Source organism: Pelodiscus sinensis, chromosome 4 (genome assembly GCF_052426305.1).
Source record: "Pelodiscus sinensis isolate ZL-2025 chromosome 4, ASM5242630v1, whole genome shotgun sequence".
In the NCBI taxonomy this organism is placed as follows: domain Eukaryota; kingdom Metazoa; phylum Chordata; order Testudines; family Trionychidae; genus Pelodiscus; species Pelodiscus sinensis.
Window position 1 is genome coordinate 2,863,114 of NC_143055.1, and position 26,999 is coordinate 2,890,112.

The 26,999-nt window shown below is 60.0% G+C and overlaps 1 protein-coding gene across 1 annotated transcript in view; it reads left to right on the forward strand.

Moving 5' to 3' along the window:
* ATP6V1B1 (ATPase H+ transporting V1 subunit B1) overlaps window positions 1–26,999 on the forward strand; it is a 56,958-nt gene that overhangs the window by 8,872 nt on the left and 21,087 nt on the right. Inside the window, exons 2-4 of the mRNA XM_089777721.1 lie at window positions 15,892–15,947; window positions 18,195–18,293; window positions 26,842–26,935. Coding sequence (XP_089633847.1) covers window positions 15,892–15,947; window positions 18,195–18,293; window positions 26,842–26,935 — 249 coding nt within the window. The remainder of the gene's footprint in view (window positions 1–15,891; window positions 15,948–18,194; window positions 18,294–26,841; window positions 26,936–26,999) is intronic.

Below are 26,999 nucleotides of genomic sequence, written 5' to 3' on the forward strand. Positions count from 1 at the left end.
AGCTCATTGGCTTCACGCTTGGGCGCGCGGCCATTCGGGGGCCTCCGTCACATGACCGTGCAGGTGTGTCTGGGAAACGGCCACTGCGGGCCTTAATTAGTGGCATAGAGTGTGACCCCCCGTTGGGCCTTTCACAGGGTCCGGCCGGCTTGGAGAGGCCAATGTGTGTGACAGCGCTGCACAAACTGACACATCGCACAATGGGCAGGTTGCCTAAGAAGCCAGCGCTGGTCGCTGAGGGAGCGTCGGGAAAGTTCGAAGCCGGCGCGGGCCTCTCTGGGGAAAGCGGGGGGCACCGGCGGTGGAGCAGAAAACGTCCAGCGTCTTCTGGAGTGTCCGACGTCACGGCATCGACGCGGGGCTGGGCCTGCGAGATACCGAGTGTCCTGGTCTCTGTTTGTGAAGGGCGCTCAGCTCCTTGCAGGATGGAAACGGCTACGTTTTGGCATGTAAGGCGTCGGCTGCGCCGAAGTGTCAGCGTGCCTCTGTAGAATTCCCCAGTGCTTCACACAGGCTGGTCGGGAGCCACCTCCCCATTTCGCAACTGGGGAAACCGAGGCACGGCGAGACAGAAAGGGACTTGCCCAAGGGCACTCAGTTGGTCAGTGGCAAAGCTGGGGATAGAGCAGGTACGTCGACATGGCAAAACCAAACCAAACAAAAAACCTCGCCGCTGGTCGGAGCTGGATCAGTGTTTTAACTGGGCTACAAGGCTAAAAATAGCTCAGGTCTGAGACACCCTGGGAACCTCCCGGCCCAATCTTGAGCCTGCGTGTGAGCATCTACATGGCTATTTTTAGCTCTGGTGCGTGAGCGCGAGTCAGGTGGTCCGCCTCTGGCCCTCGTGGTCACGAGGGTGTTTGTGCAATGTAGGTGTGCTCCTAGTGTGTGGGGGGCCTACATGTGGACTGTGGTTGTGCAGGGTGTATGCATACCGTCGCCCAAAGCGGGATGGAAACTGTGTGTCATGGGCCCCGTACTGCTATTGGTGACTCTCTTTTTAGGGCTGTCAGAGCAGGGGTGGGAGGGGGACCCAAGTTTGAGTCCCAGGCCATGGCTACAGTGTTTGCGTCATGTCTGCTGTTCAGAGCGGAGCGCAGTGACTGGCCCCACACATTCATGGGGGCCCCGGAGTGGGGGGCACGCACGTTGAAGCCCCTTTGAGTGTCACGAGGCCTTGGGGTAAAGGAGACGTGGGCCCGGAGTCCCTGCAGCAGGGCCAGGATTCGAGCGTGGAACAACCCCCCTCCCAGACAGAGAGCGCTCCCTTCTGTCCCCTCGTGGCGCAGGGAGAGCCGGCAGACCCGCCAGCCACGCCACGGGCAGGACAGGCTGAAAGGAGCCAGCTTCTGGCAGGGGAAGCAAGATAATTGGGTGGGGGGGTTGGTTTTGGTTTTACCATTAACCTCTCCAGTTCTTAGGGCTGCATTGTGAATCTTGCCCTAAAGCCCCAGCTGCTGGAGTCAGGGGACGAGGTGAAGTGCCCGGCTTCCCCGAGAAACGGGCCCGTAGGCCAAATTTTGTGGGCCCCAGCCTGCCCTCCAAGGATCCTTCTAGGTCCAGTCAGAGGCAAACCAGGGAGCTTCTGTGTGGGCGCAGGCCGGCTCCGGGGCCCTCGCAAACCAGTCCTGGCGGGCGGCTGCTGGTGCCACCCTCACCGGGCTGTTTCCTTGGACTCTCTCTGTTATTAGCTGCTCCGTGGGTCTGTTTCCGTGACGGGGGGGCGGAGGGGGTCCATTTCGCGTGGGGAACGGCAGCTCTCTCCCTACGCCCAGGCTCACGAGGCGGCCTCGCGGCTCCTGCCCCCTCTTTCACCTCTCCTCCCGCTTACACACTTTCACCCGTCCCGGTGGGGAGCAGGGGCGATCCGGAGCCGCGAGCGGCCGATCCCGCGAGGCCGAGGGGCGAGCCGCCCCCGTGGGCTGAGCCTGGGTCGCAGCCAGCCGCGCGGCCAATCCTTCCGGAGAGAAACGAGCACTTTGCACCCGAGCCCTAACCTCCCCGTCAGGCCTCTCCGACCCCCCCACTGAAGAGAGGACCCACCCTAGAGATGCCAGGGAAGGGGGGGCGAGGACGGGGAGGGGAGAGGAGGGATGATTGGAAACAATTAGTGCTTTGGTGTAGTTGGGCTGGTTGTCCTCTTTGTCAGCACAGTCAATTTCCTTTGCTACTTTGCCCGCCCCCCCCCTTCCTCGGCTCTCCCCCCTCCTCCTGCCCCAAGGGGAGTTAATAGTGCGTGATTGTCAGGGCTAATGGAGATTGCAAGTGACAGGAGCTGTGAATTTGGGGATGGGTGTGTGGAAAGGCCAGGTTGAAAGACTTTCTTTCTTTTTTTATAATTTGTTCCCCCTCCTCTCCTTTGGCGGAATTGGCAGCTTTCTCTCCCCTCTCGCCTTGCTCCCCCGTCGCCACAAAAATCACAGCCCACCCACCCAGCCAGCCAGCCGTGCCGCCTCGGCGTCCAGGCCTTTTTCTCCTAACAGTTCAGCCCCTTAATTATTGGAATTGGTGCCTTCCGGTGCAGGGGGGGGGGTCTCTTTCTCTCTTTCCTTCTCACTTTTGTCTCATTCTCTTTGCTTACATTTCCATCTTCCTCTCGGTGCATTTTCTGTCTTCTCTCTCTCTCTCCCTTCCTCCCCTCTTCTTCCTGCCACTCCGTTACTGTCCCTCCCACCGATGGATTTTCAGCCTGGCGTGATCAGGGTCCATGTTCTATTTTGCGTGGCCTTGTTATGTCCTCGGCGCGCTGAGGTTGCCCCATGTGTGCGGCAGCTCTGGGCACCGTTGTGCGGGACACACCAAAGCCCAAAGCTGGCAAGCTAGAGCCGTGCTCATCTCCAACAGGTGGCTAAAGGAGGGAAGTCCCCAGGCATGGAGAAATCCTCTTTCATCTGCTTTTCAGCAGAGAGCATGAGTGAGACTGTGCCAGAGGAGAGAAAACTTGCATGGGAGAGACCTCATTTCGGCCCCGTAAGAGGCATGTGCCGTAGCACACACGTGTGTGGTTTCAGGAGAACCAATGCACGGACGCAAAGCTGGTTCACAATTTTTTTCTTAACATTTTTTGCTACAAAAACCAGTTGGTTTTGATTAACAAGAAAATTTTCCCACCAATGGAACCAGGTTGGGCATTAGGAAAAAATTCCTACCCGTCAGGGTGGTTAAACACTGGAATAAATTGCCTAGGGGGGTTGTGGAATCTCCATCACTGGAGATATTGAAGAGCAGGTTGGACAGATATTCATTGGGGAATGGTCTGGAGGTGTTTGGTCCTGCCGTGAGGGCGGGGGACTGGACTTGATGACCTCTCGACGTCCCTTCCAGTCCGAGTGTTCTAGGATTCTATGATCTGTTCATAAAAATATCGCTGCGGCTGTCGAAAGGCTGAACGTGTCGTTGCTCATCAGCTGAAGACGGTTTGGTTTTTAGATGTTGCCGATAAAACAAATCACCGTAGGTAGCCGATTTGGGGGGAAATCAGAAACATTCACCCACCAACTTTGGAAAGAAAAGAACAATTTGTGTGTGCCTCGAAAATACGTTTTTTGACTAACTCTGCCCACGCTGCGGTCCTTACTTCTCTGGGTGCGTCTACCGAGCACCTGGGGACCGGAGAGAGCAGCTGGGGACCGAGTACCAGCCAGAGGGTCAGGTGGGGTTGTGCCAGGGTGTGACGGCACGTTGGGGGTTCCCCGTCTCCTGCACCCCGAAATGGCACAAACAGACTGTACCAGCCAGTGGAATTGAGGGTGGTTTATTGCTCCTCCAGCACAGCGCAGCACAGATGTAATCTGGTTACAGGAACTGGGCTAGGAGGCCTCAGGCCCCCTTGAGATGGGGGAGACTGGGCCCCTAAACTCCAGCTCCTCTCCCTAGGCTGTCTCATCCATCCTCACAGACAGCCACCAACCAACTCACTAACTTCCAGCCCTGCCCCCCAGCCAAGGCAGCATTCCACCTTCCTTTGTTCCTCTCCATGGGGGGTGTCTGGCCACTGGTTTGCATAGTGACTCATCCTGTTTTGCTGGGTCGTGGTACCCAGGGCAGCCAGTGGGGGTTCCCCCAGAGCCAGCAGCATAGAAACCAGCCAGGTACCCCCACTACGTCACAGTTCTCCCCCCTCCGAGAGCGAACTGAGCAGGGTCACTCCGCTCGTGACCTAGGGAAGTTCGGGTCCTCTGCGTGGGAACCCGCCCCGGGGACATGGGTGCTCCCCTTGACTCGGGCCGGCCGTGGCGAGGACCCACATGAATTGGCTTCCCTCTGTCCACTCGCCGCCCCGCTCCAGGGCGACTGGCACAGGCCTGTCCTCGGGGGTCACACCCACCCTTCCACTGGCCTTGATCTCTGGCCAGGGTCTCTCGGGCTGGGGCCATGAGCCCAGCGAGCCTTCTCTGGACAGCCAGGGCGGCTTCCACCCCCGATGCTCCATCCAGGGAGGACTTCCCCTCCCATAACTCTCTCAGCAAGCCCAGAGGGTCTATCTGGGGTAGAGCCCCCCAAGCCGCTTTCCTCCTGTCTTGGGCCTTCCCGCCCCTCTGGCAGGAGTCACAGGACCGGCAGTACCGCTGCACGGCTGTAAAGATTCCCGGCCAATAGAAGTGCTGGAGCAGCTTCAGCCGGGTGCTCCGGATCCCCCGGTGGCCCCCAATGGGGGAATCGTGGGCCAAATACAGCAGCTTGAGGCGATACTTTCGGGGGACGACCAGCTGCCGCTGGACCCCCCATGCCCTCGCCTTCCTGGGGGGGAGCCACTCACGGAACAGGAGCCCACGCTCCCGCAGGAATCTCTCCTGGCCACCTCTCCCCCGGGGCTGAGCTGCACGGAGGCCAGCCTGGTCCCTCAGCCTCTGCAAGGAGGGGTCTGCCTGCACCTCAGCCTGGAATTCAGCTGCTGAGGCAGGGATCGGGACCTGTTCCCCACCTTTGCCTAGGTCCGGAGTCCCAGCCTGGCTGGACCCCGTGTCCACTGGGATGGGACCCTGAGGACGCTGCCAGGAGTCCTTCCCTGGACCTACGTTGTCAGCCCCCCGCTGGCTCTGGCTCCAGGTAGTGACTAGAGCCCGCTGGGATTCATGGGGCCACTCCTCTAGGTCATTCCCCATCAGCACCTCGGTGGGCAAGTGCGGGTGCACCCCCACTTCCTTGAGGCCTTCCTTCGCCCCCCATTTCAGATGCACCCGGGCTACAGGCACCTTAAACGGGGACCCGTCTATGCCCTTCAGGGTCAGCTGCGCGTGGGGTAGTATCCGCTCCGGGGCCACTATGTCGGATCGGGCCAGAGTCACCTCCGCCCCCGTGTCCCAGAAGCCCGTCACCTTCCTACCATCCACCTCCAGGGGTATGAGGCACTCGCTCCGCAGGGGCCGTCCTGCCCCCACCCGGTGCACGGAGAAATCCGCCTCCTGAGAATCAGACCTCCCAGGGGAGGTGCACTGAGCATCCTTCCCCTCTCTCTGAGCTGAGGTTTGCCTGCCAGCCCCTGCCTCTGGGACAGCCTGCCCTTCCTCCCGCCCCAGCCAGTTAACCCTGGAAAGTCCCCGGTCCTGGGACCTGGTGCACTGAGCCCTCTTGTGGCCTTTTTGCCCACAGCGATGGCAAGTTAGGCTTTGGGCTGTCTCTGTCCAGGCCCTGGCTGGTTCTCTGGGGCGCAGATGACCTGTTCCTTGGTCTCGCCCCGTAGTTGACTCCCTCCGTCGCTCAGCCGAGATCCGGTCTCTGCGCGGTTCCCTCTCTCTCCGGGACTCCCGTTCACACCCGGACCGGCTCTCCGTGAACTCATCCGCCAGTCTCCCGGCCTCCTGGGGGTTCTCTGGTCTCCGGTCCTTGAGCCACAGCCTCAGTTTGGGTGGGCACGCTTCATAGAACTGCTCCATCATGACCAGCTTGAGCAGCTCCTCTGCGGTCTGGGCTCCGACTCCAGACACCCACTTGCGGCAGTATTGCGCCAGGCGGGAGGCCAGGTCCACATAGGTCTCCCGTGGCCCTTTCTGTACCCCCCGGAACTTCTTCCTGTACATCTCGGGGGTCAGCCCGAACTTGTGCAGCAGGGCCTCCTTGACTCGGTTGTAATCCCCTGGCTGTAGGTCCTCCAGCTGACTGAGCACTCCGGCCGCCTCCTGGTTCAGTGCGGGGACGAGCTCCTGCAGCCAGTCAGCTGGGGGGACCCGTTGCAGTCCACAGGCCCTCTCAAAGGCACTGAGGAACCCGTCTATGTCACCCATGTCCTTCAGTTGGGCCACCACGAGCCTCTCCAAGCGTCTGGCAGTCCTGGGACCCTGGGGCCCATCCGCACTTGGCGCAGCCGGTGCCCCGCCGGTTCTCCGCTCTGCCATGGCCAGCTCATGCTGCCGCTGCCTCTCTCGATCTTGGCGCTCCCTCTCTCGGTCCTGGCGGTCCCTCTCTCGGTCCTGGCGGTCCTTCTCTCGGTCCTCTACTTCCAATTCCCTGATCCGCAGCTGGATCTCCAGCCGCCGCAGCTCCGCTGGGCTGGCCCCTGCCCTAGATGGGCTACGGCTTGCAGGCCTCCCGGGAGACGCTGTCTCATCTCTCCGTTGGGTTCCAGCGCTCCTCCCCCTCTCTGAGCCTGACACACTCTCAGGGGGGGTCTGGCTGCTTCCCCTGGGGACAAGATCCTGGCCCTGTGGCTGGTCATTATCTTCCAGCTGGGCAATCAGCTGGGCCTTGGTTGCTTTCTGCACAGGCAAGCCCCTCTCTCTGCACAGCCCCACCAGCTTTGCCTTCAAGAGTCGGGCGTAGGCCATCTGGCCGCTGGGCCCCTCGGTGCAGACTCACCAGTCTAGTGCTGCAGCGCCCCACGATTCCCAGGAACCGCTTCGCTCTGTCTCCAGCACGCCTGGCTCCAGGGCTCTTGCTTCTACTGCGCCTTGTCGCTTGCCGCTGGAAGCTCCATCCACGGGGTGCAGTGCATCCCACTTCTGACACCAGTGTGACGGCACGTTGGGGGTTCCCCGTCTCCTGCACCCCGAAATGGCACAAACAGACTGTACCAGCCAGTGGAATTGAGGGTGGTTTATTGCTCCTCCAGCACAGCGCAGCACAGATGTAATCTGGTTACAGGAACTGGGCTAGGAGGCCTCAGGCCCCCTTGAGATGGGGGAGACTGGGCCCCTAAACTCCAGCTCCTCTCCCTAGGCTGTCTCATCCATCCTCACAGACAGCCACCAACCAACTCACTAACTTCCAGCCCTGCCCCCCAGCCAAGGCAGCATTCCACCTTCCTTTGTTCCTCTCCATGGGGGGTGTCTGGCCACTGGTTTGCATAGTGACTCATCCTGTTTTGCTGGGTCGTGGTACCCAGGGCAGCCAGTGGGGGTTCCCCCAGAGCCAGCAGCATAGAAACCAGCCAGGTACCCCCACTACGTCACAGTGCTGGCTACCGACATCCTCACAGCGGCTAGGAGACACCCTAAGCCACACTGGCCTGCCTCTGCGCACGTAGCTTGTTATCCTGTCCTTTCCCACCCTCCTGCGTCCGCTGTTTGCCTCTCTCTGTGCTTTCTTCCAAACAGCACATACACCTGGAACACCTCTCGGGACCGATCCTTTAACCTGTTCCTCTTTCCCATCCCTCTCAGGACACAGGCCTGTCTAAGGATTTTATCCCGATCTTCATCCCCGTTCTGAGCGTCTTGCACAAAATCCATAGGAGTCGCAGACTTCGTGGAAATTCTGGCTCTTCGGTCTTATCAGGGCCATCCCGGGATGGAGAGTGTGTGTGATTTTCTTTGGGATTTTCCTTTGGGATTTGTTAGCTGGCTGGGGGCGGGGGGTTATTTATTTTTGCTTAATTTATTTAAATATTTTTACCCCGCCTTTTTATTTAAAATATTCCAGGGTTACTGGCTGAAGGGGTGTCAATGCTGGGAATGCCATTCCTACGGAGCAGATGCCTTTCCAAACAGGAAGGGTTGGCAGTGTTTCCTAACGGGCGCAATTGGCCTGATCTCCGGATGACAGTCCTGTAGCTGGATTAGGCACTTGGCCCCTGGCTCCCACATGCTCCATCCCCTGTCAAAATGAGGCCTTTGCTCTAGCAGTGATGTAGCCAGAAGGGCCCCCTTGGGTGAGTCCCGACTTGAGGTTGATGGACAAAAATAGGAGGTGGGGAGAGTGGGACAGGTGGGACGGGGGGTAAGCCCTGGCCATGCTCCCGGGCCCTGCCCCTGGCTGGCTTGCCAGGTGGAGGTGGGTGCTCCAGTCCTGCTCCCCAGCTGGAGCACCGGGTGGGCCGTAGGGGGGCAGGCCGGAATGCAAAGTAGGGGGGGAATGCAGGCCCCCCCGGGGCTCTAGCTAGGGCTTGATCCATGTGTTGCTTGGATGATTAAAACCAAAAGGCTTCATCTGGCGTCAGGGGCTGCGTGGGAGCCAGCAACGGGGCTGCAACCCGGCACCGAGGGGCTTGGGGAGAAGGGGAGCCACGTCTGGGCTTGACAGCGACAGGGTCAGGTCGGTCCCGTGGCCGAAGAGGCCGGGGAACACAAGCAAGGCCTGAGGCGGGGGGATGGGCACACGGAGAAGCTGGCCGGAGGCCGCTGCGCCAGCCAGGGGCACAGCTGAGGAGTGAGAACCGGAGCACGAGGCTCAGATGGGCTCTAGGCTTGGACAGAGAGAGCAGCAGCTTTCAGGCACCAGCCCCGCTGTCTGGAGCGGACCCTCCCCAAGCCCTCAGGCCTCGGTGGGAAGGAGCTGCCCCCCCCAGCCGCTGCCCGGGGGGCTGTGAGTCTCCAGAATGGGGCCTGGCGGCGAGTGTGTGCCAGGTGGCTCGGAGCCGGGGCCGCTTTTAGAGATCGGCAAGGCCTGCACCGGCCGCCTGCTCCATCGCCTCCTCGCTCCTGTGCGTGGTTTCTAAAGAAGGGCTGGCGAGGAGAGAAGAAAAGGCCCCAACAAAACCTCCCAGGGGAAGGGAAGCCGCCGGAGCAGCAAAGGAAAACGTGGGGAGGGAAATAATCAGAGGAATGGTCACTTGGGGAGAAAAGAGACAAAGGCGAGGGGGGGGCAACGCCTGGGGGGGAGGGCCCCCACACCGCCCCGCCAGCCTGCAGTACGGGAGGCCGGTGGCTGGGCAGAACTGCGAGGTAATGGGGTTGTAGAAATGGAAGGACTCTGAGCACCCCCTCGAGAAGGGGACTCGGGTTCGGGCCGGAGCGATACAGAGCGAGTGGAGAGGCAGCAAAGACACTACTGGCTATGGCAGAACTAGGCAGAGGGTGGGAGTCAATGTTCCTCCACATTTTTTCCATCTGTGTGCAGAATAAATTTTGTTTTGTGCACCGAGGTGTGTGCAGATGGGCACCACCCATCGGAACCCACGCTGCCAGCAGTGGGCGCTCTGCTAATCAGCTGGGCGGCACCGGAATCTCTCCTAGTGCTCAGCTTACAGGGAACGCTGCTGGGAGTCCAAGAAGGTTGGATTAGGATGCTAGGTGTGTATGCAGAAGAGCAGGCTCTGCCACCGCCTCGTGGTGTGTCCTTGGTCAAGTCCCTCGATCTCCTTGTCAGAGGTCCCCATCTCCCAGACGCAGCACCAGCTGATCCCTTTGTCTTGTCTCCGACACTGCAAGCTCAGAAGGGCACAGAGTGTCTCTGGCCGCGCACAAGGGCTCGCTCCAGGGAGTGCCTAGGTGCTCCCCAAGCTCGGAGCTGCAGCTGCTTTTATCTGGAGCACGATTCCAGTCGGCTTCTGTGGAAACTGCATGGACACGTGGTGCTTTCTGCTCCTGGCTTTGCCTCTAATGCCTTCCACGATTGAGGGCAAGGTAAAGAACCGGCCACGGGCCCCACGGAGAGGCTACCAGGGTCAGCCAGGTGGCAGAGTGCTTGGAGGGGGAACAGCACCAGTGCTGAAACATCTTTACAAATGGGCTGGCCTGGTCTCTCACACGGGGGGTGTCAGTCTCCCCAGCTCAGTGGAACTGAACCACGCCCGTACTCGGAGGGGAGATTTCCACCACACTGCCCCAGGAAAACCCGCCCACCAGAGCCCATGCTCCTCCGCCCACACACTGTGGCCAGCTGGTCTCGGCCCCCCTCCCAATGTGGCTGCTGGCCCTGGCCCCAGCCTGCTCCAACCCCAGAGCTCCGGAGAGCCAGCCAGCGAGCATGGCACATGGCACAACTGGAAGGGACCTTGAAAGGGCATCCAATCCAGTCCCCTGCCCTCACGGCGGGACCAAGCACCGTCTAGACCATCCCGGACAGGTGTGTCCAACCTGCTCTGAAATATCCCCAGTGATGGAGATTCCACAACCCCTCTAGGCAATTTATCCCAGTGTTTAACCACCCTGCCAGGCAGGAAGTTTTTCCTAATGTCCAACCTAAACCTCCCTTGCTGCAGTTTAAGCCCCTTGCTTTTTGCCCTGTCCCAAAGGGCAAAGGGAACAATTTTTCTCCCTCCTCCTTGTGATGCCCTTTTAGGTATTTAAAAGCTGCTCTCATGTCCCCTCTCAGTCTTCTCCTTTCCAAACTAAACAAGCCCAATTCCTTCAGCCTTCCCTCATAGGTCACATTCTCTAGACCTTTCATCATTTGTGTTGCTCTTCTCTGGACCTTCTGCAATTTCTCCACATCTTTCTTGAAATGCGGCGCCCAGAACTGGACATAAGACTCCAACTGAGGCCTGTTTAAAGGCACCCTGCCCTTTTCCTATACTGCCAGAGGAGCCCAAACAGGATGGGAAAGGAGGGACGGAGATGGTGGAGCACGGGGGCCATGGAGCGGGTGTGGGCCAGCAGAAGGAAGCAGATGTCCAGCCGAGTGCCACGGCCAATATTCCTTCATGCTGGATGTTGGTTTGGCCCAACAACGTCAGGATTCGTGCTGCAACCAAAGGGGATGTGTGGGTGTGTTTGTGCAGGGAGGGGTTGTAAGATTCAAGGAACCCTTGTAAGCTGAGAAGGGCACAGAGTGTCTCTGGCCATGCACAAGGGACCCCTGCATTGAAGGCGCAGAAGGAGAGCCCAGTGGGACATGGGGTAGATCACTTGAGGACGGGATGTTTTTCATCCGCTTTCCCTTGCTTCCTGCTCAGGGCTGGGCTAGAAAGTACCATGAGGTCTGACATGCCACTCACACCGGCATTACGCCCGGCTGTGATGTGCCTGGCTTCAGAAGAGTTGCTACCGACTTGCACCAGGCAGCGAGGGCGGCCAGAGAGAGGAACGGAGAGCGCCTCTCCCGGGGGACATTCCTCCCACCTGGAGGCTCCGATAGGATAGGTATGGTACATAGCTGGCCACAGTCCTGGCCCTGACACTCGGGCAGCCTGAGCGGGCAAGATGGGTGAAAGGAAGGCTCCCTTTTGCCGATGGGGAAACTGAGGCACAGCAGGATCTTAATGGCAAGGTCACTCATGGGGGCTGCAAATCAGCAATGAGAGACACAGAAAATGTTTGGGAAGCCCAACATGGCTGCCCGAAATGCCCCTGGTTTTATGGGGGTGGGTGGCGGGGGGGCAAGCCAGAAGCAGTCTGGTCCGTTTGCCCTGGTCCGTTGCAGTGGGAGCCAGTTGCAAAGACAGGATGGCGACCTGAACGGTCCCAGGTCTCGGGGGTGACACTCTGGGGCCATCTCCAGCCCAGGCCTGGAGAGGTGTGTGATTTCCGAGCGGCAGCCGCAGGGCTGGGTCCAGGAGAAGCCGAAATTCCCCGGGCTGGGCCGCGGCTATAAACCCTGCGAAACAAACCGAGGGCAAAGGCCTTGCTGCCAGCCACGGGTCTCCTGACAGCTTCTCTATGAACCCCCCATGGGCAAAATCTGAGCCCGGAGTCCAGCTGCGGTGCTAGGGTCCAGCTCTTTTTAGATGCCCACTCGGGCTCCAGGCTGCATTCAGGGTAAACTGTGGGTCTGCCCTGTGGGATCGGGAGCGCGAGTTGCAGTGAAGCCCAATCACGCGTGTTTCACTGACAAGTGGAACGAGGGTTTTTCTAGCTGCCGGCCCTGCAGCCTACCTCGACCTCTGCCTAGCTGCTGACCCGTAGACTCAGTGTCCAGGCAGCGTCCTCCCTCTGTCTGCATCTGTCTCTTGCCCCTTGTGCTAGATTTAGCCTGCGACCTCTTGGTGCCGGCACCCTCCTTTTGTACAGCACCGAGCGTGGCAGACCGGTGAGCAATGACTCGGGCTCCAGACGGCCCGATCCCACAAATAACGTTTGCTTTTCGAACGCCAGGGCCACACGCTGCCCCCTGGCATCTGACAGGCCAGCTGGGGCGTGCCGTCTCCCAGGTCACCACCAGGTATCAAGGGTCTTCAATGTTCCTCTGAGATTTTCCATCCAAGGGCGGAACAAATTTTGTTCCATGCACCGCGGCAGGTGTGGATGTGCACCAGCGGTAGACACAAACAGCCTGGCTGCGGGCGCTCTGCCCATCAGCTGAATCTCAGCTGGGGGGCCGCCCATGCGAACGCAGGAACACGGGTCTACAGGCCGAATGCTGCCCCTCCCTGTCCCCACCTGTGCATCGGGATGCCTGGGGGCGGCTGGGTGCACAATCCCCCTGGTGGTGCACAAGGCCACCTCCTTCCTTCCGCCGAGTGAGCGCCAGCAGGAGGAACGTGCCGCCAACGCGCCGGCGGATCTGACTGCAGCGCGCCCAGGGAGCAGTGTGTGTGTGAGGAGTGAGGGGGGGTGTTAAAGCGAGCGAGCGTGTCGCACCACGGCCACGGCGGATGAAGTCACCCAGCCCTGGCGTGCAGCGGGCTGTGGGCGGGGCCGGACGTGCACCCTCGTTAATTGCACTGGCAGCAGCCCCGCCGGCGTGGGGGGGAGAGGCCGACGGACGTTTCGCCTTCGTAGCGGGGCCTCCCCTCCGGCCGCGTCAGCGCCTGGCTTGTGGTTGCCGCGGGGGCTGGTCGGGCCGGGGTGGGAGGAGACACCCCCCCTTTCGGGGGGGCAGGGTCTGAAATCTGGCAAAGCGCAAAGTGGAGGATTCCACCCCCCTCCAGCTCCCCCCGCCCCTCGCTGGGCCCGGCGCTCGCAGATGTGCAAACACACTGAGGCCAGCGCAGGCCCACTGGGCAGGTTGTGACCTTTACAGAAATGGTGGCTCGACATGTCAGGACTAATGGATCCGAGGCGGCGAGGCGCGGGCAGGGGGCAGGGAGGGAGGGCGCGTTCCGGACGAGCCCCGCGCAAGCGCGGCTCTGGCCGCCGGAGGAATGGCTGGTGGAGCCAGGCACGGGCGCACCCTGCAGGGCTGGGCCGCACCAGCTCTCTGGGGCTCGCTTGCACGCCCTCTCCCCTGCTGTAACAAGTCCCCGTGCACCTGGCAGTGTCACCACCGAACTGCACGCCGCTGTCATCTGAATCGGCATGGTGCTAACGGGGGTAGATCTCCCTGCCCCACACGCATGGCCCCCTGCATGTTTGAGCTACGGGAGAATCGCCGCGGGCAGTGCAGAGCCTATGACACACAGCTGACCAGCTCCGATTCCATCCAAAAGAGCGCAGTTTGCTGGCTCTCGCTCTCTTTCGTACCCACCAGCCTTTTCACAGTGGGAGGGAGGCCGCTTTTGGGACATCTCCGTGGGCTGCAGAAATATAATTCCAGAGCTAGAACCCGATCCAGGCTTTCGGATTTATCCAAAAAAACAGCCATGGGGTTACACGTTAAGTACCAGAGCAGCCCCCCTCCTACATGAACTTCAATGACATCTCAAGGTGGCGAGGGCACCACCAAACATATTTGTGGGGGCATATGCCCTCTCCTTCCTGGTCCAGGGAGGAGACCAACAGCCTCCTAGCTACAGTGAAGATGCTGGCTCATCTTTGGCCCTTGCAGAGCTAAACTCTCTCCCCACCAGGATCCCAGCTGCCCTGATCACAGGAGCCCCCCCCTTGGCCGGTTCTGCGACCCAGTGACCAACGCCTGGCTGTGTCCGAGACAGTTCACAGGCAGTCGCGGAAATGTTGACACTTTTCGATGCAGCATTTCTGATTTGAAACATTTTGGATCAGTGTCTTCTGCTCTCTCCTTTCTTTGATAGTCTGACTGTTGTTCCAGTTTGGGATGAAAACTCGTGTCGAAATGTTAGAATTTTCGGCAGGACCAAAAGTCCATTTTTGCAAACACCGTCTACTAGACAACGCCACACAGGCCTCTAGTCAAAGGGCGCTTGGGGGCGGAAAAGCCAGCCAATTGCTAAACTACACAGAAAAGGGGCGAAGAACGATATGGAAAACGTTATACTGCGCTTGTCACAACATACGTCAGTGGCCTAGACCAGTGTTTCTCAGTGCCCTTAGGATGGGGTGGGGGAGGGATACACAAACACAACTGAAATTTGGAGAAAACTGAATTTTTGTTTGAAGTTTTACAGCATTTTATTATTTTTGTACTTTTTACACCCACAAATTTCATTGCTGGCCCGGCTACGATTACGTTGTTTCAACAAATGTGTTGCAATGGTAGAAAAAAAATGTGTGTGTCTGAAAATTGTAGGTATTACAATTCTTTTTTGAAAAAGGGGTACTTTATTTAAAAAAAGTTGAGAAACTGGTCTACACGGAGTGCCATATGGTTGATCACATCTCAAAAATAGTCCGGTATTTCGGTATCCGGAAATAGCTATTCCGCATCTTTTAAACAAGCCCGTTCTTTCGAAAGCAACGGCGCTATTCCGACGTGCCTGTAAACCTCGATCCACGAGGAGTAAGGGATGTTTCGGAATAGTGCTCTGTTTCGAAATACACTCCAAATACGCTATGCAATGTGCGTTGCTCAGATTGCGTAGCTTATTGCCAGCTACGGGTGCAGTGTAGACACACCCTCAGTGCACTAGGGGTGCTGAAAGCCAGCCCCCTACCCTTCTCCACCCTTCCCCAGCAGGGATTAGGTGCAGGGACAGGACAGCAGAGCCACAGGGCTACCAAGAGCCATGGGATGAATCATTTTATGAAGTAGAGGAATATGAACTGCCCTGGTAAAAATCGATAAAAGAACGAACAGCCTAGAGAAGAGAGAGCGAGGACCTTCATTCTCGTAACTGATGGGTGGGCAATAACACGGTGGCAGAAGGCTGCAGCGACCGTATTTACCTGCACGGCCGCAGGGACCGGGACTGCCAATGGGAGCAGCAGAAAGTGGCGCGGATTAGGACACCTCCTCCTGCCGCTCCCAGCAGTCCGTGGCCCACAGGGGCTTGATCACTGTCTCTGTGGTCGTGCAGGTCAATATGGGGGTGGCCCACCAGGATCTAACCCTGGCGGACCAGATCCAGCCCGCCGGCCGGTATTTCTCCGCCCCGCTCCATCGTATCTCAAGAACCAGGAGGCGTTCAGTGAACTTGAAAGGTGGCAAATTCAAAATAGCTGAAAGGAAATAGCTTTTCCCCATGGTGTGTGAATCACCTGTGGAACTCATTGCTGCTGGGTGCAGCTAAGGGCATAGACGCTTAAGTGGAAAACAGGACTAGCCAGAATTATTTACACTAACACTCATTTTGGAAGGGACGGAAACCCTTGTATTGAGGATATTTCACTAGTCTCTACTTTACAATAGCAGGCCCCTGTGGGCAGAGACGGTCTTTTTGTTCTGTTTGTACAGCTCCTAGCGCAGTACAGTCCCAGTCCACGACGGGGGCAGGTAGGCACTTCCACAGTGTAAACGCTACTCCTAGGAGGTAGGAGGAGACCTGACTAGGGGGCGGATTATCCCACTCAGCCGGCTGTGGGGTCCAGCGTGTGGGGCTGGCGATGGTCAGAGGCAGGAGGCCGGAGCAATGGCCCCAGGTTCAGTCGACTGGCGGTTCCGAGGGTTTGCTGCTTTCTGCGGAGCGGCGGCTGCTGCCACGAGTCCCTGGGACCTGCCCCGTCTGTCGGGCGCCCGCCGTCTTCGCAGCCCGTTTCTAACGCCGCGCTCTTCGCTCCGCAGCCTACAAGACGGTGTGCGGGGTCAACGGGCCGCTGGTGGTGCTGGACAACGTGAAGGTAACGGAAACGCGTTCCCCGGCCCTGGGCTCTCCCCCCAGCTCCCCGCCCCCGCCCTCTCCCCCCACAGACCTGGCCCCCGCCTCTCCCAGGAGTGCTCCCGCTTTCCCCACCTGGGCCCTCCTCAGTGGTGCCTTGGGACACGAGTCCGGGGGGGAGGGGCAGAGATATTTGAGTTCCCCAGGGGGCATCTCCCCACTCCGGCCCTGGACTGGCCCCTCCTTGGGATGACTGGAACCCCCAGCCCAGGGCTCAGGGGGCAGAGAGAAGAAGGACGAGGGGGTACCCACAGATGGGAGGCGGATTAAGGCCGAGGCGTGACAGGCCTGTCGCTAGGGCCCCACGAATTCGGAGCGCAAGGGGAAGATGGAACACGGCCTGAGGACACCCGATGCCGCAGCTTCACCCGCCCGAGGGGGCAGAGCCTGGGCCAGGAATCCCCCAGTGCTGCCCCCCGCCGGCCCCAGCGGAGCCTGTCGGTCGCACCCTGGGCCTGGGGCGCTCCCCCAAGCTGCGGGGCGAGCGCTGGCCGGGCAGCAGGGACTCTGGGTCCCCATGCCATGCCCAGGGCTCCCGAATGGCTGAACTGCCCCCGCCCCGGTGCAGTGAGGGGGGAGGGGAGCAGGACACCGAGGGCCGGGCCTGGCCAGTGGTTCCCTCACGCCTGGTGAGGGCACCAGAGAGGGGCCGGGGTGTGTCTCAGACCCGGCTCCTCCGAGGGATTTAGGTGCCTAACGCCCACCAGAGCGAGGAGGTGCCCAAATACCTTAGGCTTGGGGAGGCAGCTGGGAGGGGCAGGGGGCCCATTTGGGGCGGACGGATGAAGGGCACCACAAGGGGGAGCCCTGCAGGGTCCTGTCCCCCTGGGCAGAGCCCTGCCCCCCAGTGTGGTAAGGGGGGCAGTGGGGGAGGAGGGGTCTCCATGGGCCCTGGCTGGCAGCTGACACTCGTCAAGGGGAGGGAGGGGGCCTGTCCTGGCCCCACTGCCAGGGTGGTCGTTAAGCCCCGGTTGGGGAGGGCAGCGAGCAAGGGAGCCCTCCCGCCCGGCCCCCTCCCCGCTTAGCGCGACCCTGGCTGGCTGGAAAATAACCCTGGTGTGTGGCACAGACCCCCCAAGTCCTGTGCAGTTTGGGCTGCCCGGCGGGGCAAGGAGAGGCCGGGGATTCCCGTGGGCCAGCTGGAGCCCTGGGCCCTTGAAATTGCTGGAGGGTGGACATGGCTCTGTGCCCCTAGAAGGGGTGTGGCTTCAGGCAGGAGGGCGGGGCTTCAGGCAGAAGGGGCGGGGCTAGGGCAGTCAGCCCTCAGCTTGCCCAGAGCGCGCCGCACCCCCCTTGCCTTTCCATACAGCCGGGATACCCAGTACTTGAAACCCCTGCACCTCCCCACGGCCAGATCCCCCAGTGAAAATTCTGCCGTGAAAATCTGCGTGGAAATCTGGCGTGACATCTCCCCTTTGGCACCCGTGGGCCTAGACCTTTGTGCAAACTGACTGGTCTGTGGGCTGCAGCCAGCCCCCAGCAGCGTGTTCGGAGCCAGGGGGAAACGCGGCTGCTTGGTTTGGCAAAGTGACCTCTAGTGGACACGGGTGTCCTCGTCTTGCCCGGGCAGGGCCGATTCTGCCTGGACACGGACGGCCTGGCCTTGCGTCCCCACACACCAGGCGCTGGTTTGGTGACGGGGGCCTGATGGGCTGGCTCTCTGGGACCAGAGTTCTGTGCCTGGTGCCAATCGCAGCGCTCGTCGGCCGAGAAGGGATCGACCCGCCAAAGCGCCCGCTGTCTCCTGGGCTCCCAAAGCCGCCCCCAGGCAGCCCGGAGAAGAGGACTCAGCCAGCTGAGAGAGGACGGGGTCTGGGGGTACCGGAGGGGGGCAGGTTGCACAAGGGGCCAGGGCCCAGTGAAATGTCACGTCTAACCCGTTAACTGATGAAATGGGATTTTACATCCCTTGTAGGTGCGGGGGGTGGGGCAGAGCTAGGGCCAGGCTATGGGGCAGTGAGCAGTCGGGCCGCGCTCCTGCTGCCATAGGAATACCCGGATGTGTTCCTCACTGTTCCGCTGGCTGGGGGGTTTAGGCACCAACCCGGCGGGTTACAAGCCAGCCCAGGCTCTCCCCAGCCATTCCCATGAGCTCGGGGTGGAGCTGGTCGGTTGTACCGAGGCGGGGAGCTTGTGGGGGGCTGGGGGTGTGTGCGGGGGGAGGGTTGCTTCACGGACACTAACCCCGACCTTGCTTCTCTCTGCACAGTTCGCCCAGTACGCCGAGATCGTCAATTTCACCCTTCCCAACGGCACCACGCGGAGCGGGCAGATCCTGGAAGTGGTGGGGACTAAGGCTATCGTGCAGGTGAGAACACAAGTGCCCTGGCCTCACGCTCCTGCGCCCCAGCCCTGAGCCCCCTCCCACACTCAAAATCCTGGGACCTACCCCCCCACGTGCATTTTGTTACGCGCGCCGTGGGAAGGTGATCTGCCGCACATTCAGAATTTGTTCCGCGCAGGGGTGGGGAAGACAGGAGGGACCCTGCTTGCCACGCTGGGCCCGGCATACGCCGAGTTCGCTGGCACCCGGGAATGCGCATTCCTAGCGTGACTTGAGTTCCTCAAACCCAGATCCTTCCCGCACAAGAGCCAAAAGCGAGGAGAGAGCCCAAGCAGGCGCTTTGACCCCATTGTCCGTGGGCGTGGAGAGAATTATAGAATCCTGGAACCCTAGAACTGGAAGGGACCTCGAGAGGGCATCGGGTCCAGTCCCCTGCCCCCACGGCAGGACACAGCACCGTCTAGACCAGCAGTTCCTAACCGTACTGCAGCCTGCACCTGCTTTGTTCTCAAAATATGGTCTCGCGCCCCTTATTAAAAATCGTTGAAGTAGGTCAGTTCTTTAAACCTAAGCTATATCATCAAAATCTGGCATGTCTCACACCCCCAGAAAGGGCGTCTCGCACCCCCGGGGGGGGGGGCGTGCACCCCAGGTTAAGAACCACTAATCATAAGAACGGCCGAACTGGGTCAGACCAAAGGTCCATCTAGCCCAGTATCCTGTCTGCCGACAGTGGCCAGCACCAGGTGCCCCAGAGGGGGTGGACTGAAGACAATGATCAAGCGATTTGTCTCCTGCCATCCCTCTCCAGCCTCTGACAAACAGAGGTCAAGGACACCATTTTATCCCCTGGCTAATAGCCTTTTATGGACCTAACCTCCATGAAATTATCTAGCTTCTCTTTAAACTCTGTTATAGTCCTAGCCTTCACAGCCTCCTCCGGCAAGGAGTTCCACAGGTTGACTACATGCTGTGTGAAGAACTTTCTTTTATTCGTTTTAAACCTGCTACCCATTAATTTCATTTGGTGTCCTCTAGTTCTTCTATTTAGGGAACTAATAAATAACTTTTCTTTATCAGCCCTCTCCACACCACTCATGATTTTATAGACCTCTAGCATATACTGGTCTAGATCTTCCCTGACAGGTGTCTGTCCCACCCTCTCTTAACTATCTCCAGTGATGGAGATTCCACAACCTCCCTGGGCGATTTATTCCAGTGTTTAACCACCTTGGCAGGCAGGAAGTTTTTCCCCAATGTCCAACCTAAACCTCCCTTGGTGCAGTTTAAGCCCATTGCTTCTTGTCCTATCCTCAGAGGCCAAGGGGAACAATTTTCTCCCGCCTCCTCGTGACACCCTTTTAGGTACTTAATAGCTGCTCTCATGTCCCCTCTCAGTCTTCTCCTTTCCAAACTAATCAAGCCCAATTCTTTCAGTCTTCTCTCATAGGATAATTAATAATTAATAATAAAGTGGGTCTTTGAGTTGGGGGTTGATTGGGGCCCCCAGCCCGTCTGGGACTACATGGGGATGGCAGGGGAGTCCCAGCTTTCTCTGAAAGCACCCTGACCTTTTGTAATCTAACTCCCTGTCCTTTCCCTTCGCCCCCTGTCACCCGGCTTGCCCCCTGGCAGTCATTAATGCCTGGAGCTCAGCCTATGGAAACAAGGGAGCTGAGCAGTTGACCTGCCTGGGACCTCTGCCGGCGAGCTGCCAAACTTCACTCCTGCAATGCGGCCGAGACCTCTGCAGCACCCTGCTAATCCTATTAGGGAGTCAGCCTCCCCAAACCCGAGCCTGCTGCCGCCGCGGCTTACGAAGGGCCTGACCCACACACAGGCGCGGGGGCGGGGCCGCCTTTTCCTTTCGGGCCTGCCCGCCGCGCCGGCCGCAGCTGCAGAGAGGTCTGAATGAACCCGCTGGAATGTGGCACATTCTTTCCCAAGGGGCCACACAGCTCAAATTAAAGCAGCGGTCGGGAGGTTAATTAATACAAATGGTGGCCAATATTATACCGATCAGCGTGCCTCTGGGCTCCCTTTTCTGCTAGAGCGCGCAGCCAGGAGGTTTTTCACTGAGCGAGAGGAGAGAGGTTGCAGGTTTAAACAGAGGGGTAGCCACGCAGGTGGGTGCCTGTGACGGCGTGTTGGGGGTTCCCCGTCTCCTGCACCCCGAGATGGCACAAACAGACTGCACCAGCCAGTGGAATAGAGGAAGTTTATTGCCTCTCCAGGATACAGCATAGCACAGATGTAGTCTGGTCACAGAACTGGGCTAGGATGCCTCAGGCCCCCTTGAGTTGGGGGGAGACTGGGCCCCTAAACTCCAGCTCCTCTCCCTAGGCTGTCTCCTCCATGCTCTCCCACAGTAACAACTAAATTCCCTTGCAGCCCTGCCCCCCAGTCCAGGGCAGCATTCACCTTCCTTTGTTCCTCTCCATGGGGGGTGTCTGGCCACTGGTTCGACAAGTTTGGCCTTATCTCTGCCTAGCGAGATTTTCCCTGCTGGGTCTTGCTCCAGACAGCAGGGGTCACCACAGCCCAGCAAGTACCCCCACTACGTCACAGTTCTCCCCCCTCCGAGAGCGAACTGAGCAGGGTCACTCCGCTCGTGACCTGGGGAAGTTCGGGCCCCTCGCTACGGGACAGCGCGTCGGCGATGATGTTGGCGCTCCCCTTGACGTGGATCACTTCCATGTCGTAGTCCTGCAGGAGCAGGCTCCACCGCAGCAGCTTGGCGTTCGTCCCTTTCATCTGGTGCAGCCAGGTCAGGGGGCAGTGGTCGGTGAACACCGTGAAACGCCGGCCAAACAGGTACGGCTGCAGCTTTTGCAGGGCCCACACCATGGCCAGGCATTCCCTCTCTACGGTCGCGTAGCTCCGCTCCCGGGGCAGCAGCTTCCTGCTCAGGTACACGATGGGGTGACGTTCCCCTTTCTCGTCCGCCTGCATCAGCACCGCCCCCAGCCCAGTGTCCGAGGCGTCCGTAAACACGATAAAGGGCTTGTCGAAGTCTGGGTTTACCAACACTGGGGCCTTGGCCAGGGCTCCCTTCAGGGCACAGAGAGCCCTCTGGCACTGCTCCGTCCAGACCACCCTGTCGGGCCTCCCCTTCCTGCACAGCTCTGTGATCGGGGCAGCGATGGAGCTGAAGTTGGGCACAAACCTCCGGTAGTACCCCGCCATCCCAATGAAAGCCTGGACCTGCTTCTTGGTCTGGGGCACAGGCCAGTCCCGGATGGCCTCCACTTTGGCCGGCTCTGGCTTCAAGCAGCCGCTCCCCACCTTATGGCCCAGGTAGGACACTTCGGCCATTCCAACCTTGCACTTCCCAGCCTTTACGGTCAGCCCAGCCTCCCTCAGCCGATCCAGTACCTGGCTGACCTGGGCCACGTGGTCCTCCCAGGACTGGCTGAAGACGCAGATGTCATCGATGTACGCTAGGGCACAGTTCTCCATTCCCCTCAGCAGCTGGTCCACCAGGCGCTGGAAGGTGGCCGGCGCCCCTTTGAGGCCAAAGGGTAGGACCAGGAACTCATAGAGCCCCAGCGGCGTGATGAAAGCCGATTTCAGTCTGGCCTCCTGGTCTAGCGGCACCTGCCAGTAGCCCTTGGTGAGGTCCAGGGTGGTGAGATAGCGAGCTCCCCCCAGCTTGTCCAGGAGCTCGTCGGGCCTTGGCATCGGGTAGGCGTCGGACACCGTGATGGCGTTGAGCTTCCGGTAGTCCACGCAGAACCGGATCGACCCGTCCTTCTTGGGAACCAGCACCACGGGAGAGGCCCAGGGGCTGGAGGACGGCTGGATCACCCCCAGGGCCAACATGTCCTGGACCTCTCTCTCCAGGTCCTGGGCTGTTTTCCCTGTGACTCTGAATGGGGAGCAGCGCACCGGGGGGTGAGTGCCCGTCTGCACCCGGTGGACAGCCAGGTTGGTGAGACCCGGCTTGTTGGAGAACAGCTGCTGGTGGGAGCGCAGCACCTCCCGGATCTCGGCCTGCTGGGCCGGGGTGAGCTGGTCCGAGAGGGAAATTGACTCCAGCGAAGAGTCCTCTCCGGTCCCAGGGAACAGGCCCACCAGGGGATCCTCCCCCTGCTCCTCCCAGGGCTTACACACGGCCAGCACCAAGTTCTCCCTGTCCCAGTACGGCTTCATCATGTTAACATGATATACCCGCTGGCCGCGCGTCCGGCCCGTCAGCTCCACCACGTAGTTCACCTTGTTCAGCTGCTTAACCACCTTGAAGGGGCCGTCCCAGGCGGCTTGCAGCTTGTTCTTCCGCACGGGGATCAGGACCATCACCTGGTCCCCGGTAGCGTAGGCGCGGGCCCGTGCATTGCGGTCGTACCAGACCTTCTGCTTCCTCTGGGCCCTGCTCAGGTTCTCTCTGGCCAGGCCCATGAGCTCGGCAAGTCTTTCCCGGAATGTCAGGACGTATTCCACGACCGGCTCACCCTCCGGGGAGACCTTCCCCTCCCACTCGTCTTTCAATAAGTCCAGGGGGCCCCTCACTCGCCTCCCATATAACAGCTCGAACGGCGAGAACCCCGTGGACTCCTGGGGCACTTCCCTGTACGCAAACAGCAGGTGGGGTAGGTACTTGTCCCTGTCCTGCGGGTGTTTGTGCATAAAGGTCCGTAGCATCTGCTTCAGAGTCCCATTGAACCTCTCCACCAACCCGTTGGTCTGGGGGTGATACGCCGAGGCCCAGGTGTGTTGCACCCCACTCTTCTCCCACAAGCACTGGAGCAGGGCCGACATGAAGTTGGATCCCTGGTCCGTGAGAACCTCCTGGGGAAACCCCACCCTGCTGAAAATGGTCAGCAGTGCGTCTGCCACCGTGTCTGCCTCGATGGAGGGCAGGGCCACGGCCTCGGGGTAGCGGGTGGCAAAGTCCACCACCACCAGGATGTATTTCTTCCCTGTCCGGGTCGCTCTGTTGAAGGGCCCCACAATATCCATCGCCACCTTCTGGAAAGGCTCCTCTATGATGGGCAGGGGTCTCAATGCAGCTTTCTTCCTGTCTTGGGCCTTCCCCACTCGTTGGCAGGAGTCGCAGGACCGGCAGTACCGCTGGACAGCTGCAAACATCCCCGGCCAATAGAAGTTTTGGAGCAGCCTCAGCCGCGTGCGCCGGATCCCCTGGTGTCCCGAGAACGGGATGTCATGGGCCAGGTGTAGCAGCTTGCGGCGATACCTTTGGGGAACCACCAGCTGCCGCTGGAGCCCCCACTTGCCTACCGTCCCGGGGGAAAGCCATTCCCGGTACAGAAATCCCCTCTCCCACCGGAACTTCTCCTGGCAATCTCCTCCTAGGGGTTGAGCGGCACCCAGGTCAGCCCGGTCCCTCAGGGCCTGCAGGGAGGGATCCGCTCGCACCTCCGCCTGGAATTCAGCGGCTGGGGCTGGGACAGGGCCGTGGTTCCCCCCACTGCCTAGGTCCAACTCTAGGTCCGCTGGGACGGGGCCCTGGGCCCCCTGTTGGGGAACCTCCTCGAGTTCCGGGCCGCAAGCCCCTCGCTTGCTCTGGCTACGGGTGGTGACCAGCGTCCTGTGGGGTCCGTCTGGCCACTCCTCTAGGTCACTCCCCATTAGCACGTCGGTGGGCAAGTGCGGGTGCACCCCCACTTCCTTGGGGCCCTCCTTGGCCTCCCATTTCAGATGCACCCTGGCTACAGGTACCTCAAAGGGGGTGCCGCCTATGCCCCTCAGTGTCAGCTGAGTGTCGGGTAGCATACGGTCTGGGGCCACTATGTCGGGCCGGGCCAGCGTCACCTCCGCCCCCGTGTCCCAGAAACCCGTCACCTTCCTACCATCCACCTCCAGGGGTACGAGGCAGTCCCTCCGTAGGGGCCGCCCCGCCCCCACCCGGTGCACGGATAAATCTGTCTCCCGAGGGTCGGACCTCCCAGGGGAGGTGCACTGAGCATCCTTCCCCTCTCTCTGAGCTGAGGTTTGCTGGCCAGCCCCTGCCACTGGGGCAGCCTGCCCTTCCTCCCGCCCCAGCCAGTTAACCCTGGAACGTCCCAGGTCATGGGACCTGTTCTTGCGCCTGGTGCATTGAGCCCTCTTGTGGCCTCGTTGCCCACAGCGATGGCAAGTTAGGTTCTGTGGGCCCATTCGGGTCGGCTCTGCCCGGGCCCTGGCTGGTTTTCTGGGGTATCGACGACTGGTCCTGGTCCCTGGGGCTCGCCTCGGAGGTGTCTCTCTCCGTTGCTCCGCCGAGAACCGGTCTCTGCGCGATTCTCTTTCTCTCCGGGACTCCCGTTCACCCCCGGACCGGCTCTCCGTGAACTCATCCGCCAGTCTCCCGGCCTCCTGGGGGTTCTCTGGTCTCCGGTCCTTGAGCCACAGCCTCAGTTTGGGTGGGCACGCTTCATAGAACTGCTCCATCATGACCAGCTTGAGCAGCTTCTCTGCGGTCTGGGCTCCGACTCCCGAGACCCACTTGCGGCAGTATTGCGCCAGGCGGGAGGCCAGGTCCACATAGGTCTCCCGTGGCCCTTTCTGTACCCCCCGGAACTTCTTCCTGTACATCTCGGGGGTCAGCCCGAACTTGTGCAGCAGGGCCTCCTTGACTCGGTTGTAATCCCCTGGCTGTAGGTCCTCCAGCTGACTGAGCACTCCGGCCGCCTCCTGGTTCAGTGCGGGGACGAGCTCCTGCAGCCAGTCAGCTGGGGGGACCTGTTGCAGCCCACAGGCCCTCTCAAAGGAGCTGAGGAACCCGTCTATGTCACCCACGTCCTTCAATTGGGCCACTGTGAGCCTCTCCAAGCGCCTGGCATCCCCGGGACTCTGGGGCCCATCCACTCTTGGCGCAGCCGGGGCCCCGCAGGTTCTCTGCTCTGCCATGGCCAGCTCATGCTGTCGCTGCCTCTCTCGGTCCTGGCGCTCCCTCTCTCGGTCCTGGCGGTCCTTCTCTCGGTCCTGGCGTTCCTTCTCTCTGTCCTGTACTTCCAATTCCTTCATCCGCAGCTGGATCTCCAGCCGCCGCAGCTCCGCTGGGCTGGCCCCTGCCCTAGATGGGCTACGGCTTGCAGGCCTCCCGGGAGACGCTGTCTCATCTCTCCGGTGGGTTCCAGCGCTCCTCCCCCTCTCTGAGCCTGACACACTCTCAGGGGGGGTCTGGCTGCTTCCCCTGGGGACAAGATCCTGGCCCCGTGGCTGGTCATTCTCTTCCAGCTGGGTAATCAGCTGGGCCTTGGTTGCTTTCCGCACCGGCAAGCCCCTCTCTCTGCACAGCCCCACCAGCTCTGCCTTCAAGAGTCGGGCGTAGGCCATCTGCCCGCTGGGCCCCTCGGTGCAGACTCACCAGTCTAGTGCTGCAGCGCCCCACGATTCCCAGGAACCGCTTCGCTCTGTCTCCAGCACGCCTGGCTCCAGGGCTCTTGCTTCTACAGCGCCTTGTCGCTCACCGCTGGAAGCTTCATCCACGGGGTGCAGTGCATCCCACTTCTGACACCAGTGTGACGGCGTGTTGGGGGTTCCCCGTCTCCTGCACCCCGAGATGGCACAAACAGACTGCACCAGCCAGTGGAATAGAGGAAGTTTATTGCCTCTCCAGGATACAGCATAGCACAGATGTAGTCTGGTCACAGAACTGGGCTAGGATGCCTCAGGCCCCCTTGAGTTGGGGGAGACTGGGCCCCTAAACTCCAGCTCCTCTCCCTAGGCTGTCTCCTCCATGCTCTCCCACAGTAACAACTAAATTCCCTTGCAGCCCTGCCCCCCAGTCCAGGGCAGCATTCACCTTCCTTTGTTCCTCTCCATGGGGGGTGTCTGGCCACTGGTTCGACAAGTTTGGCCTTATCTCTGCCTAGCGAGATTTTCCCTGCTGGGTCTTGCTCCAGACAGCAGGGGTCACCACAGCCCAGCAAGTACCCCCACTACGTCACAGTGCCATCCAGTGCTTCCCAGCTAGGTGAATCCCACTGCCCCAGACCCACACACTGCTGCAGTGAGGCTAGAGACCGGCAAGTGTGCAAGCTCTGTGCCACGCTAGAGAGCCGGCACCCTGAGACACACCCAGACAGGGTATGGCTAGACTACGTGCCTCTGCCGACAGAGGCGTGTAAATTAGACTACCGGGCATAGTCAATGAAACGGGGATTTACAAATCCCCCGCTTCATTAGAATAACAATGGCTGCCACATTGTGCCGGCTCAGCTGATCGTCGGATATTTAAATCCCCGTTTCATTGACTATGTCGGGTAGTCTAATTTACACACCTCTGTCGGCAGAGGCATGTAGTCTAGACATGCCCACCGTGTCCAGTCATATCACAGAACAACAGTGTTGGTCCAAAGTCCACTGAAATCAGTGGAAAAACTCCCTTTAATGTATTTCCCATCAGGTCCTAAAAGACCAGAGTTTTCTTCACTCCAAAATTTCCTTCCTCCCTCCCTCCCTCCCTCCCTCCCTCCCCTCTCTCTTTCTCTCTCTCTCAATGCAGATCACAAACCATTATCTTCGAGATCCCCCTCCCCTCGGTTCATTTGAACCCACCTGGCCCTCTCCAGCCATTTGCCGTTAATCCCCCACTAATCGCCACTAACTGGGTTCCTGTCCCCTGCAGGTGTTTGAAGGCACATCTGGGATTGATGCCAAGAAGACCTCCTGCGAGTTTACTGGGGACATCCTCCGGACCCCTGTGTCTGAGGACATGCTGGGTAAGAGCGGTGGGGAACAGATCCATCTCCGCACACAGACCTCGGTGGGAAAAATAACCAGCAA